The sequence below is a fragment of the Piliocolobus tephrosceles genome, chromosome 17 (genome assembly GCF_002776525.5).
Source record: "Piliocolobus tephrosceles isolate RC106 chromosome 17, ASM277652v3, whole genome shotgun sequence".
NCBI classification, from domain to species: domain Eukaryota; kingdom Metazoa; phylum Chordata; class Mammalia; order Primates; family Cercopithecidae; genus Piliocolobus; species Piliocolobus tephrosceles.
In genome coordinates, this window is record NC_045450.1 from 42,253,481 (window position 1) to 42,268,472 (window position 14,992).

The window sequence follows — 14,992 nt, forward strand, 5'->3', positions numbered from 1 at the left end:
TCACCATCACCTGCTTCATCTCCTCCACCTCTGTCACCACCATCACCTCCTCCACCTCCATCGCCATCATCATCACCTCCTCCATCTCCTTCACCTCTATCATCACCATCATCACTTCCTCCACCTCCATCATCACCATCATCAGCACCTTCACCTCCTTCATCACCATCACCTGCTTCATCTCCTCCACCTCTGTCACCACCATCATCACCTCCTCCACCTCCATCGCCATCACCATCACCTCCTCCATCTCCTTCACCTCTGTTAGCACCATCATCATCTCCTCCACTTCCATCATCACCATCATCATCTCCTCCACCTCCATCACCATCACCTCCTCCATCTCCTCCACCTCTATCATCATCACCTCTTCCACCTCTATCATCGCCATCACCTCCTCCATCTTCTCCACCTCTATCATCACCATCATCACCTCCTCCACCTCCACTATCACCATCATCACCTCCATCTCCTCCACTTCCATCATCAACATCATCTCCTCTACCTCCTTCACCACCGTCACCACGTCCTCCACCTCCATCACCATCATCACTTCTTCCACCTTCTCTGTCTCCAACAGTACCATCACTGCTACCTTCATCACTGTCTTTGCCCCTTTCTTGCTTATTTCTATTTCCTCAGCAGTTGCCCTGTCCTCCCTCCCATTTGCTCCCCACCACCACCATCCCAGTGTGACCACTCCTCCCTCCACCACTGTTCCATTGTAGAGCTGAGCTTCCTCCAAACCACCAGGCTTATTGCTCTGAAGCTGGGGGCTCAGAACGGTCTCCTCCCAGTTGTCTCTTGCCCAGTGGAATTCTGTGTCAGCAGCCCCAGGGACCAAGGGCCAGCCCTCTCCCACATCTCCTGAGCCTTTGTCTCACCCCTCAGGGGTCCCAGCCCTCCTGGTGCTGCTTTCCCTCTCTGTCAAGAGCTCAGTGTACGGACCCCACACGATCCCCGTCTTCAACAGCTGGGAGAATGGCACGGGCTTCCAGAACATGTCCATGTGAGTGCCCTCAGGGCTGCAGTGGGCTCCCTGGCTCTGGCAGAAGGGCCACATGGGCCTGGGACCCCAAATGGAATATTCTGTAGGCAAAGCACTGGCTGTGGGGCAGAGAGGGAGCTGGGGCTGACAGGGGAGTTTGCAGGGGGCTTCGCCACATCCCTTCCATGGATCCAGGTCTCCTGCAGAGGCAGCCTTGTATTCTATGCTGACAAAGTCTACGAAGCCACATCTGCTCGCCAACATGCCAGGGCAGCCGGGCCTCCCGTCTCCTCTGTCCTGCCCCGTCCTTCAGTGCCCAGGCCCTGAGGGTCTGGCTCAGCCTGCACTTGACTCTGTTCCCCTGCAGACCACCTTGCTGCACCTACCCAGGCTTCGACTCCTTCCGACCTGCTCTTGGCACTGCCAGGCCTTCAAGCCTTCCTAGTCGGACAAGAATGCTGTGGGGGCTGGGCTTGGGGGAGGCAAGGAGAGGCAGCGAGGTGGGCCTTTGGGGGCCGGGGGACACGCTACTGCTTTTTTATAGCCCCTCCCTGCAGGCGAGGACATTAAGCTATTTATTATTATGCAGCATTTCTTTTTTTTTTTTGAGACAGAGTCTCGCTCTGTCGCCCAGGCTGGAGTGCAGTGGCCGGATCTCAGCTCACTGCAAGCTCCGTCTCCCGGGTTTACGCCATTCTCCTGCCTCAGCCTCCCGAGTAGCTGGGACTACAGGCGCCCACCACCTCGCCCAGCTAGTTTTTTGTATTTTTTAGTAGAGACGGGGTTTCACCAGGTTAGCCAGGATGGTCTTGATCTCCTGTCCTCGTGATCCGCCCGACTCGGCCTCCCAAAGTGCTGGGCTTACAGGCTTGAGCCACTGCGCCCGGCCTATTATGCAGCATTTCTAACAGCCAGACATAGACTAGCCTAAGGAACCCCCTCCGGCCCGTTACTCACTTGCAGTTGGCTGTGGAACCTTCTTTTTCCTTCTTGGCTGATGAAGGCTCAGGATAGCTGGGGGCTGATTCTGTGGCAGGCCTTGGGTATCAGCCGGTTTCATTTTCACAAGGGCAAGGGCTGGGCCCTGTTGCCAGCCCTATTTTACAGTTAGGGCCCCTGAGAAACAGGCAGCTTAAGAACTCTACCTGAGGAGCCCCAGCCAGTCAGGGGCAGAGCTGGGACGTGGTCTCTGGCAGGCTGGTCCAGAGCCTGGCCCCCAGCCCCTGAAGCAAGGCCGGGGGACTGTGTGGTACATAGGTGGGCCTGATCCCTCACAGTGAGGCTTGGGTGTATCAGAGGACATGTGACTTCAATTTACATGAATTGTTCTCTGCAATCTCCATGACAACCCATAAGGCAAGTGCATAATCATCCCCATCCTACAGGTGAAGAAATAGAATCTCTGGCCTCAGTTTACATACTCTTTGAAGATGTATTTTCTTTTCTTTTCTTTTTTTTTTTGAGATGGAGTTTCGCTCTTGTTGCCCAGGCTGGAGTGCAATGGCGCGATCTCAGCTCACTTCAACCTGTGCCTCCTGGGTTCAAGCGATTCTCCTACTTCAGCCTCCCAAGTAGCTGGGATTACAGGTGCCTGCCACCATGCTCAGTTAATTTTTGTATTTTTAGTAGCGATAGGGTTTCAGCATGTTGGCCAGACTGGTCTCAACTGACCTCAGGTGATCCGTCTGCCTTGGCCTCCCAAAGTGCTGGGATTACAGGTGTGAGCCACTGTGCCAAGCCTATTTGCTTATATAATAATGTGAGGAGGACAAAGGAGCTTTAGTGACACATCCACAGGACCCACTAATGCACTGATGTTAGAGAACACCCACCTACGAGCCAGCTTCTCCCTGGGTCTCCCTCACTCTCCCCTCTCCTCTCAGGAAACAATTACCTTGGGGTTTGTGACTTTTTTTCTCTTCAATTTAAAACATCTCTTACTATGTATGTACACATTCCTAAACCCAAACATCGGTTAAAAACCAAAAACAGGCTGGGCGCGGTGGCTCACGCCTGTAATCCCAGCACTTTGGGAGGCCGAGGCGGGCAGATCATGAGGTCAGGAGATCGAGACCATCCTGGCTAACACAGTGAAACCCCATCTCTACTAAAAATACAAAAAATTAGCTGGGCATGGTGGCGGGCGCTTGTAGTCCCAGCTACTTGGGAGGCTGAGGAAAGAGAATGGCATGAACCTGGGAAGTGGAGCTTGCAGTGAGCCGAGATCGCGTCACTGCACTCCAGACTGGGCAACAGCAAGACTCCAACTTAAAACCAACCAACCAACCAACAAACAAAACACATCCTGGCCAACATGGAGAAATCTCATCTCTACTAAAAATACAAAAATTAGCCAGGCGTGGTGGTGTGCACCTGTAATCCCAGCTACTCGGGAGGCTGAGTCAGGAGAATCACTTGAACCTGGGAGGTGGAGGTTGCAGTGAGCTGAGATTGCGCCACTGCACTCCAGCCTGGAGACAGAGTGAGACTCCATCTCAAAAAACAAAACAAAACAAATACAACCCTTGAAAATCATTCAGATGTCTGCTGACGGGACACTGGCTGAATGGACTGTGGTGGAGCTGCCCCTGTGGGGATATTCCCTAGTGGTGAGAGTGAGTGATCCCCTACCACACTCATCAACTCGGAGGAATCCCAAAATAATGTCCTGGGACCCTTGTGACTGTAGGGGCAGGAGCCACGAAGCGAACCTGAGCTGGGGATTGTGACAGTTAGGGGCTCAGGCTGTGGGCCAGGGGCTTTAGGTTCCAGCTTTGCCTCTAACTGGAATGTGTTGCTGAGCCAGAGCCTGAGTTTCCTCATCTGCAAAATGAGGATGATTATGTGCTTGCCTCATGGGTTGTCATGGGGATTGCAGGGGACAATTCACATAAAGCACATCGTTACCCGTGGGGGTTGTCCAGGTTCTTGGCATCTTGAACAAAGAATTGGACAAGTCTAGGCATGGTGGCTCATGCCTGTAATCCCAGCACTTTGGAAGGCCGAGGCAGGTGGATCAGCTGAGGTCAGGAGTTCGAGGTCAGCCTGGACAACATGGTGAAACCCCATCTTTACTAAAAATGCATAAAAATTAGCCGGGCGTGATGTCAGGTGCCTGTATTCCCAGCTACTCAGGAGGCTGAGAGAGGAGAATTGCTTGAACCCCGGAGGCAGAGGTTGCAGTGAGCCAAGATCACGCCACTGCACTCCAGCCTGGCAACAGAGACTCCCTCTCAAAAAAAAAAAAAAAAAAAAAAAAAAAAAGGACAAAGTGTACAGAGTGAGGAATGAATTAAGCAACAAAAGCGGAGATTGATTGAAAATGAAAGTATGTGCGGGAGTGGGCCAGAGCATAGGGCCTCAAGAGTCGTGAGTTGCGTTACAGAATTTGTGGAGGTTTAAATACCCTCTAGAGGTTTCCACTGGTTACTTGGTGTACGCCTTCTGTCAATGAGGAGGATGAAGTAAAGTTACAAAGTCATTTGACATATGCCCTATGTAAATGGAGAGGATATTTCCTGTCATAGCTGAAGTGTTTCCATTTGATTTATTTTTATTTATTTTGAGATGGAATCTCGCTCTGTCACCCAGGCTAGAGTGCAATGGTGTGATCTGGGCTCACTGCAACCTCTGCCTCTCAGGTTCAAGTGATTCTCCTGCCTCAGCCTCCCTAGTAGCTGGAATTATAGGCACCCGTCACCACGCCCGGCTAATTTTTGTATTTTTAATACAGACGGGGTTTCACCATGTTGGTTAGGATGGTCTCCAACTCCTGACCTCAAGTGATCAGCCCACCTTGGCCTCCCAAAGTGCTGGGATAACAGGCATGAGCCACTGCTCCTGGCCTCCATTTGATTTAGTTCTAGGAAGTCCTTACGTTCCCTGTCTCTGAACCCTATTCTCCTGCCTCAGCATGACATGGTGTCTGACTAAAAGGTGGCATCTGTCTTGAAGGTGTCTTGGGGAGGCAGAGGGTGGAGGCCTCTGGGAGGGCCCGGGATCAGGGCTGGCTTTGGTCAGTTCTCCATGGCTCTGTGCTCAGCCCTCAGTGAGCTCTCCTGCTGCTCTGTGTGCTCTCAGGTTGACACGGGAGGGCCTTTGTCCACAAGCCACGGGTTGGCAGCCTGCCCACTGTCCAGCGCAGGCCATGGTGGCCCCGTCTAGGTGGGGAGAGGCTCCTGGGTAGGGGTGTCCCACTGCAGAGACGAAGATGAGGCAGTGACAACCATGTAGTGGGGTGGAAGGGGGAGTTTCCAGGAAAGAGGGCTCTGGGCCAAGCATCCAATAGAAGATGGGGCACGCCGGCCTTGGGCTGGCCATGGAAGCAGAGAGGAGTGAGATGTGGAAAGGAGACAGGAAGAATTTTCAGGGTGGTGAAGACACGGGGACGTGAGAGAAACCACTGTGGCTGGAAAGGTGGGCATGAGGGAGCTTCAGATCGTTGACCAAGGCGGCAGATGCATCCTCTGGTGGTGGCCTGGCTGGAAAACCGGGTGAGGGGCTTCACCGTGTGTTCAGTCCGGCAAAAAACAATAGAGCCTGAGCCAGGAGACCGACTGGGGCTTCAGGGAGTGACGCTGGCCTCCTCGCGGGCCTAGGAGCCACCGTGAGCCCGACACATCACCTTCCCCTGCAGATGCTGGGTGCGGAGCCCTGTGGTACACAGTGTCCTGGTCATGGGCTACGGTGGCCTCACGTCCCTTTTCAACCTGGTGGTGCTGGCCTGGGCGCTGTGGACCCTGCGCAGGCTGCGGGCGCGGGCGGACGCACCGAATGCCAGGGCCTGCCGTGACACTGTCACCGTGCTGGGCCTCACCGTGCTGCTGGGAACCACCTGGGCCTTGGCCTTCTTTTCTTTTGGCGTCTTCCTGCTGCCCCAGCTGTTCCTCTTCACCATCTTAAACTCACTCTACGGTAGGGCCGGAGGGTGGCCTGGAGGAAGCCACGTGGCAGGGGGTGTATGGCTGGTGGGATGTTCGCTGCCAAAGGGGTTCAGGTGAAGGGGGTGAGTGGGGCACTGACATCCAGCCCACAGCCCCACTAGCTAAGATGGTGGGGGCTACATCTGCATGAAGGTACCCTATGGTCTGGCCACGGCCGCTCTCCCAGCTCTGAGGCTCTGCCGCTGCGCCTCCTACAGTAAGAGATTCTGGGAGTTGCTCACGGGCCCCAGGGAGGCCAGCTTGCTGCAGCCAAGGAGACCCTGGCCTCTGGGGAAGCCCACGCTGCCCCGTAGCACTCCCACCTACCAGCCTTTCTCTTGCAGGTTTCTTCCTTTTCCTGTGGTTCTGTTCCCAGCGATGCCGCTCAGAAGCAGAGGCCAAGGCACAGGTAGAGGCCTTCAGCTCCTCCCAGACAACGCCGTAGTCTGGGCCTCCTGGCCTGGAACCCTCAGCCTCTCTGGCTGCCAGTAGCCTGAGGCCACGGCTCCCGCTAGAGGGTGGCAGGCTTGCTACTGGACCCCAGAGGCCACTGTGACCCTCAAGGGGACTTTTCCACTTCCACAGCCTCTCCAGGCACTGAAGGGAAGGTGTTGCTCTACCTCTCCCTGACATTTTGCTCCAGGGCAGATCCAACCTCACCTGGGGCAGCAAACTTTGTCCTGGTACCTGGGCCCAGCTGGTCAGGGATGTGGGCAGAGCACCAGCCTGGGCATCAGGAGGCCGAGTTTCAAGACCTGGTTCTGAGTCTGTATGACCCTGGGTCTGCCACTTCTCACCGACCCTAGGTAACTACAGCTGTGACATGGGGGCAAGTGGCTTTGTTCCAGTTTAACCCGGGAGCTTAGTAAAGATTGCATAAGACCAGGGGGAAGAGTGTCACTGTGGGGTGGGAATTCCCACAGCCTCCACCTGCTTGCTAGGGTCAGGATCTCATCCAAGCTGCCATGGAAGCACCTGCTTGGCCCGTCATCTTCCTCCTGGGGAGGGCCAGACGCCATCTTGGCTTGGGGCACGTGGGACCTACCCAGGGTCTGAGACTTTACTGGCCTATGCCTGAGGCCTCTTTTCCTTTAACTCCCTAAATTATGATGACTCCAAGTCCAAGCCCACCCTTCCCAAAGATTGGGAGGTTCAGCCCTTCCCAGAGGCTCCTCCTGCATACCCCCAAGACTTCTACAGACCGTTTGGACCAGTAGCCCATCCCACAGAGTTTTCTTGGGGGGCAGAGGAAAACACTTCTTTCTCCTCCTGCTGAATCAGCTGGACCCCAGTGACCTGGCTATTTGATGATTGGGCAGGATTGAATTTGCCCTGGTAGGCGTGAGAGTGTGGGTTGTAAATCCAAAGCTCAGGCCATAGTTGCAGAGAATCACCCTTACCCGAGACCTGTCAGACCCTGTGGGAGACAGCGCTCATGAAGCCAGTGCGTTTCCCCGGACGAACACGAGGGGGCGCCGCTGGCCAACACTCAGAGGCCCTTGGCGCCAAGACTGCAACTGGAGTAGCTCAAACACCTGTTTGCAGACCCCATGCACCAGCTGGAGGGGCCGTTAATTGCAGGACTGTGCCTGCTGAGTGACCCACTTCCTCTAGGAGGAAAGGCAAGACACATTTACACGGCCATTTGTCTCTTTTCCCAATGCGCCGTTGCGCTGTCACTTTTGGGGGCTGCACCCCAGATATAGCTGGCACTAGAGCAGGGCTGGGGTAGGTGCTCAGGGCCCTGTCCCAGGCCATCGGGCAGTTTTGATGACCTCGAAGGTCACAGGCAGAAAATGGGAGTAGGATTTCCTCTGGAAAAATTCTCCTGGGACATCATCTGCTCTTCTGTACATTTCTAGACGCAAGTAACTCCTTCACCAGGCAGTGAGTGGCGCAGGCTCTGGAGCCAGGCTGCTTGGGCTCCAATGCCAGCTCTGCCACTTGCTAGCTATGAGACTGTGGACAAGCCACTTAGCCTCTCTGTGCCTCAGTTTTCCTATTTGTAAAATAGAGGCCAGTGGTATTTTTGAAGACTAAGTAAAATAATTCAAATAAAGAGACTTGGCACAGAGTAAGTGCTCAGTAAACGGTTGCTGATATTATCATTAGTATTTTTGCTATTATTATTAACAGTGTTGACTGAGTTTCAGAGGCCAGCCTGTCTAAGCCCCAGGCCCAGCTCTGCTCAACCTTGCAGGCACAACCCCTTCTTAGGCACATCTCACCATGCCTCAGTTTCTTTCCCCAGAGGGGCCTCTACTCCCACCTTGCTGGCTTTCTGCTGTTCTAGGAATAGTCCCCACACAGTGCAGCCTCCAGGCCATGCCACATGTACCCCGACCTCCCAGTTCCCCAATCTTCCAGTCTATTGAAATTCCTGATGGTCATTTATCACATCTTCTACAAAATCGCCCCAGTGGTGGATAGAGAAGGCCTCTTTCCCACACTAACTAACTCCGGGCAGAATCTCCCCACCCCCACCACCATCTGGGTGATGTGAGCACCCATCCAAGCTCCCATGGTTAAGCCCAGGCTCTCCAGGCCTTCGGGTGGGGGTCCCCTTGCTAATGAGGGTCCCGAGGAATCATGGGAACCTTTAGCTCGTCTCTTGGGCAGCTCCAGGGAGCGGGGACACAGGCTCCTGCTGTGGCTGGGTTTACATAGAGCCCCCCAGCCCAGAGCCTGGCCTCTCAGACCTCACCAAGCCCAGGGCTGCCCAAGGGAGGATGTGGCCACAGTGACACGGGATGAGACTGGCAGTTCCAGGAAGCAGCCCCAAGCTTGTGGCCCTGAGCCCCGCTGGGGTCCAGGCCCTGGGCAGGGACCACTTCCTGGAAATGTCTCACCCGGGTGTGGGGGAGGGACTGAGGGAGATGGTGTGGAACCAGGGCCCCGTGTCCCCCTTCCTCTCCCTCCCAGCAAAGCCCAGATGGGGCCCGGGGGCCAGCTCTTGGGAGCCTCCAGACTCTGCCGGAGGATGGAATGGGGTGGAGTCTGGGGGCTGCTGTTCAGGGCCAGGGACTCAGAGCAGGCACTTGGTGAACGGATGACATGTAAATGTCAACGGGACCACAGATTAGGAGATTTCTGTGTGTGGTTTTGTTACTGTTATTTCAGAAAGGGGTGTGTGCATGTGTGTGTATGTGGGGCTATTGAAAATAGGGTTGTCAGATAAAATATCAGATGCCCAATTTGGAAGACATACTAAAACATTATTCGTTGTTTACCTGGATTCACATGTAGCAGGGTATCCTATGTATTGAGGTACTTTGATTTTTGCTAAACCTGGAAACTCTAATGAGAAGAGCATTGGCTCAGGAGTCCAGGATGTGGACTCTTCACTCTAAATCCACCCAGGCTGTGCTGAGGGGGCAGCCCCTTGGCCCACTGGATGAGTGCCCCTCATTCACAGCCCACTCAGCTTGAGGTGTTCCTATTGCCAGTCAAAGCCACCTCCAGAAACCCCAAGGGGTCTGCCTTGGGTGTCCCCACCCCTGCTGTCAGCCCTGGTGCAGACCTAGCCTCCATCTCCTGCAGAGGCCCCATGGCCTCCCTGCCTCCCCACTCCCAATTCCAACTTCATCCAGAAGCTAGAAGGTGTTTTCCATCCTGCAGCCTGCCCGTGTCCTCCCCTGCGGAAGCCCTTCCACGGCACCCCCTCGTCATTGCCACACTCCCCACTGGAACTGGAAAGGCTCAGGGTCCGGCTTGTGTCCCCCTCTCCAGCCGTGTCTTACCACTCCTTCCCCCCTCCTCCTCGGTGCTGCCACACTAAACAGCTTTCAGTTCCCTGAACAGGTTCTTTCTCATCTCTGGGCTGTTCTCTGTCTGGAGGGCTCTCCTGTGCATCTCATTTGTGGAGTGATGGCGACACATCCTTCAAGTCTCAGCCTTGCACATCCTCATTTCCCTCAGTCCAGACTGGGAAGTGGTCCCTGACCTGCAAATCAGGAGGTGGGGCCTCCTTTCAGCCTCACCACCCACACCCTTCCCCTGTGACAGACGTTATTTCTCTGTGTTACAACTGTCCCTGTCTGTCTCAGCTGCCAGACCGAGAGCATTTTGGAGACAGGTGCTGTGTCTCATTGGCTCATTCATTCACCCATCACGTAATTGTTAAACACTTGTTATATTCTAGGCACTGCACTAGTTGCTGAGGATATATAAATGAACAAGTCATCACATTCTTGTGGGGAAGGAATGTCTTACACTGAACAGTTTGACAAAGAGACAGGACAGGTGGCAACAAGTGCTGAGAAGAAAAATTAAGGACGGTGAGGGAATAGAGTGGCCAACAGCCTGGGTTTCAACAGAAGGAGCTGGAGAATGAACCCAGGGGCACTGGAGCTGGGGGCGTGGGAGAGGATCAGAGAGCTGGCATGAACTGGCTTATCGCCTGGAGGGGAGGGCTGGTTCCAAAGCCAGTCTTATAGCAAATTTTTCCATTTGTTGATAGTGAACTTTGGAAGAGCTAGGGGTGGGGAAGATGGGAAGTTGAATCTCCTCTGAGATACAACCTCTGAGGGGACTGAGGTGGTCCTGGGTCCTGGGTGGGGGTGCCCCTTGCTACTGGCAAGAGAGAAGCAAACTCAGTATGGAGGAAAGCTTCACTTGGTTAGGCCAGGAGGATGCCCAGAGTGAGATCAGGCAATGGGCTTCAATACAAAACTTACCAAATCACAAGAAAGTAAGCCACTGAGTGAGAGTCAGCAGAAAAGAAGGAAGTAACAGATTTAGACCCCAGGGATGGAATACAGAATAGCCATATATATCATGTTTAAAGAAACACAAGATGCAATTGCAAACATGAGCATATAAATGAACAGAAATGAAGAGAGAGAGAGATATTTGGGGGAAAAAAAGGAACTTCAAGAAATAAAATATCTCAAGTTGGATATGGTGTTTCATGCCTTTAATCCTGGTGACTGAAGAAGCTGAGGCGGGAGGATCACTTGAGGCCAGGAGTTTCAGACCACCCTGGACAACATAGCAAGACCCCTGTCCTATAAAAAAAATATAGCCAGGCATGGTGGGGGCACACCTGTAGTTCTAGTTACTTGGGAGACTGAGGTGGGAGGATTGCTTGAGCCCAGGTGTTTGAGTCTGCAGTGAGCTATAATCACTCCACTGCACTCAAGCCTGAGTGACAGAACAAGACCTTGTCTCTACTAAAAAATAATAAAAATAAAAAATACCTCAAAATCTAAAATTCAACTAACAGTAAACAGTTGAATAGAGAATTAGCCCAGCGTGGTGGCATGTGCCTGTAGTCCCAGCTACTCAGGAAGCTAAGGTGGGAGGATGGTTTGAGCCTGGGAGGCAGAGGTTGCAGTGAGCCGAGATTGTGCCACTGCACTCCAACCTGGGCAATAGGGCCAGACTTGTCTTAACAACAACAGCAACAACAAAAAAACAAACAAACAAAAACCAAACAAAAAGAATTAGTAAGCCTGGAGTTATATACATAAAGCATGCAACAGAGATAAGAAGGTGGATAACATGAAAAGAGCTTAAGAGACATACAGAATAAGAATGAGAAGATCTTATATATTAGAGTCCCAAAAGAAGCAAATAAAGGGAGCGGGAAAGAGGCGGTATTTGAAAACGAAATGGCTGCACGTTTTCCAGAAGCGATGAAAAAACACAGTCCCAGAAGCAGGAAACACGAAGTATCTCAAGCATAATACATAAATCCATGCTTATACACATTTTATTGAAACTACAGAATGTCGGAGAGAAACGATGAAAGCAGGCAGAGAGAAAGGACAGATTGCCTGTCAAGGACAACAGAACGTGAGCTGGCTTCTCAACCACCGTGACAAAAGCTAGGAGGCGGGAGTAATAGCTTTAAAGTGATGACAGCAAATGTCCACTTAGAAGTGTGTCCAGCAGGGGGGCCAGCTGCTGTGGCTCACGTCTGTAATCCCAGCACTTTGGGAGGCCAAAGTGGGCAGATACCTAAGGTCAGGAGTTCGAGACCAGCCTGGCCAACATGACGAACCCTCATCTTTACTAAAAATACAAAATTAGCCAGGTGTGGTGGTGCACGCCTGTAATCCCAGCTACTTGGGAGGCTGAGGCAGGAGAATCACTTGAACCTGGGAGGTGGAGGTTGCAGTGAGCCAAGATTGTGCCACTGCACTCTAGCCTGGGTGACAAAAGCAAAACTCCATCTGAAAAAAAAAAAAAAGTGTGTCCAGCAAAACTGTTACTGGTGGAAGATATCCAAGTTACCGTTGGTGAATCCGTTTGGATCTGCAGTAACCTCTTGCCTCCTCAGAAGAAAGAATTTGACTGAGGGGTATAAGGCAAAAGGAGAGACTGGGCGAAGTTCAGAGCAGGAGTCAAAGTTTATTGAAAAGCTTTAGGGCCGGGCGTGGTGTCTCACGCCTGTAATCCCAGCACTTTGGGAGGCTGAGGCGGGCGGATCACTTGAGGTCAGGAGTTTGAGAACCCCCTGGCCAACATGTTGAAACCACGTCTCTACTAAAAACATAAAAATTAGCTGGGCCTGGTGATGGGTGCCTGTAATCCCAGCTACTTGAGAGGCTGAGGCAGGAGAATTGCTTGAACCCAGGAGGCAGAGTTTGCAGTGGCCTGGGCAGCACAGCGAGACTCTGTCTCAAACAAAACAAAACAAAAGAACTTTTAAAACAGTAAGGAAAGGAAGAAGAAGAAAAGTACAACGTGGAAGAAGGCCAAGCGGTTGACCTGAGAAACCGAGTGCACAGCTTGGCCTCTTGACTTGGGGGTTTGATACCTTGGCATACATCCAGGATCTTGAAAGTAAGCTGCGTCCCACTCCTGCGATCTTACTGAGAAGTTGCTGATCGCTTGCAGGTGTTTTCTATTAGGAGGCTGCCTTTGCCCCGTACTGGCTGTGACCAATTACTTTACAGAAACAGTTAACAACCAACTGACCACCACCTGATGGTCACCCAACACTCCTTGTGTGTATGTGTGTGTGTGTGTGTGTGTATGTGTGTGTGTGTGTGTTTGTTGGGGGAACGTCCTTTCCCGCCCTGCTCATACCTAACTAGTAACCCACTGTAATAAAACTACCATTCAAGAACCAAGACAAAAAGGAAAAAAAATACATTTAATATATACAGGTAAATAAAAGCTGAGAATGACCCAAAGAAACTCCCAAAGGATGTACCTCAAGAAGGAAAATGATTCCAGCTCAGCCTAAGATGCAAGAAGAAGGAATGGTGAGGTTAGAAAATGGTAAAAGGAGCTGGGCGCGGTGGTTCATGCCTGTAATCCCAGCACTTTGGGAGGCCGAGACGGGCAGATCACAAGGTCAAGAGATCGAGACCATCCTGGCTAACACGGTGAAACCCCATCTCCACTAAAAATACAAAAAATTAGCCGGGTGTGGTGGTGCACACCTGTAATCCCAGCTACTTGGGAGGCTGAGGCAGGAGAATGGCGTGAACCTGGGAGGTGGAGCTTGCAGTGAGCCCAGATTGCACCAGAGCGAGACTCTGCCTCAAAAAAGAAAGAAAGAAAGAAAGAAAGAAAGAAGAAAGAAAGAAAGAAAAAAGAAAGAAAGAAAGAAAGAAAATGGTAAAAGGCTGGGCACAGTGGCTCACACCCATAATCCCAGCACTTTGGGGGAACAAGGTGGGACAAGAGCATGAGTCCAGGAGTTCAAGACCAGCCTGGGCAACATGGTAAAACCTCGTCCCTACTAAAAATACAAAAATTAGCCAGGTGTGGTGGTGTGCACCTGTAGTTCAAGCTACTTGGGAGGCTGAGATGGGAGGATCACCTGAGCCCAGGGAAGTCAAGGCTGCAGGGAGCTGTGATTGTGCCACTGCACTCCAGCTTGGGTGACAGAGTGAGACCTTGTCTCAAAAATAAATAAATTTAAAAATAGTAAGTGTAGCTAAAGCCAATCCAAAAATCATCTGTATAAAATAATAATTTTATTTGCGATGTTAAGAAGAAGGAATATGAAATGTTGGAGAATAATAGTGTATAAATAAGGAAGAGTAGGACTGGAGCTAGTGTCCTAAAGTGTTAGCTAGCATTTGTGGGGAGGGGTACGGAGGGTGTTAAGATATGGTTTAATATGAGATATTATTAGTTAACTTTAGTTAACTACATGTGGTAAAACTTCAAGGGTTTAATTGCCTTTAGCTTAAAAAAAAAAAAAAACAACTTCAAGGGCAGTAGAGAGAAAAAAGTAGGATAGATAAAACAATCAAATAAAACTCAAAGAAAAAGAAACAAAAAGTGAAACTAATAGAAATCCAAAAGTAAGATGATACAAACATACCCAAATATATCCATAACTATAATAAATATAAATAGACTAAATGGATGAGTTAAAAGGCAAGAGACATTAAGATTGAATGCAAAAACAAAACCCAGGTATATGCCATTCATAAGAAACACAGCTCAAGTAAAAGGACATGGAAAGGTTGAAAGTAAAAAGATGAATCAAGGCTGGGTGTAGTGGCTCACACCTATAATCCCAACACTTTGGGAGGCTGAGGAAGGAGGATTGCTTGAGTCCAGGCATTCATGACCAGCCTGGGCAACACAGTGAGACCTCATTTCTAAAAAAAACAAAAAAATTTGAAAATCAGTGACACATAGTGGTATGTGCCTGTAGTCCCAGCTACTTTGGAGGCTGAGGCAGGAGGATAACTTGAGCCCTGGAAGTGAAGGCTGCAATGAGCTGTGACCTTACCACTGCACTCCAGCCTGGGCAACACAGTAAGACTGCCTCAAAAAAAGAAGAAAACAAAAATGAATCAGGATATGTGAAGGAAAAAATAAACGAGAGGCTGTATAGCAATTTTGATATAAAACAAATTATGTTTAAAGCACAATGCACTAATAGAGATGGTCACAACATAATGATAAAGTGTTCAATTCACCAAGAAGGTATAATAAAGTAGCCTTAAAAGGTATAAGGCAAAAATTGGGCCGGGCACGGTGGCTCACACCTGTAATCCCAGCACTTTGGGAGGCTGAGGTGGGTAGATCACGAGGTCAGGTGATCGAGACCATCCTGGCTAAATGGTGAAATGCTGTCTCTACTAAAAATACAAAAAATTAACTGGGC

The 14,992-nt window shown here is 51.1% G+C and overlaps 1 protein-coding gene across 6 annotated transcripts in view; it reads left to right on the forward strand.

Moving 5' to 3' along the window:
* ADGRG5 (adhesion G protein-coupled receptor G5) overlaps nt 1-8,000 on the forward strand; it is a 35,444-nt gene extending 27,444 nt beyond the window's left edge. For 5 of the 6 annotated variants that reach the window (XM_026456842.1, XM_026456846.1, XM_026456843.1 and 2 more), the window contains 3 exons: nt 892-1,009; nt 5,625-5,902; nt 6,255-8,000. In XM_026456842.1, the coding sequence (XP_026312627.1) occupies nt 892-1,009; nt 5,625-5,902; nt 6,255-6,355 (497 nt within the window). In that variant the 3' untranslated portion in view covers nt 6,356-8,000. The remainder of the gene's footprint in view (nt 1-891; nt 1,010-5,624; nt 5,903-6,254) is intronic. The other variant, XM_026456847.1, reaches the window with a different exon arrangement.
* The last annotated feature ends 6,992 nt before the right edge of the window (nt 8,001-14,992 follow it).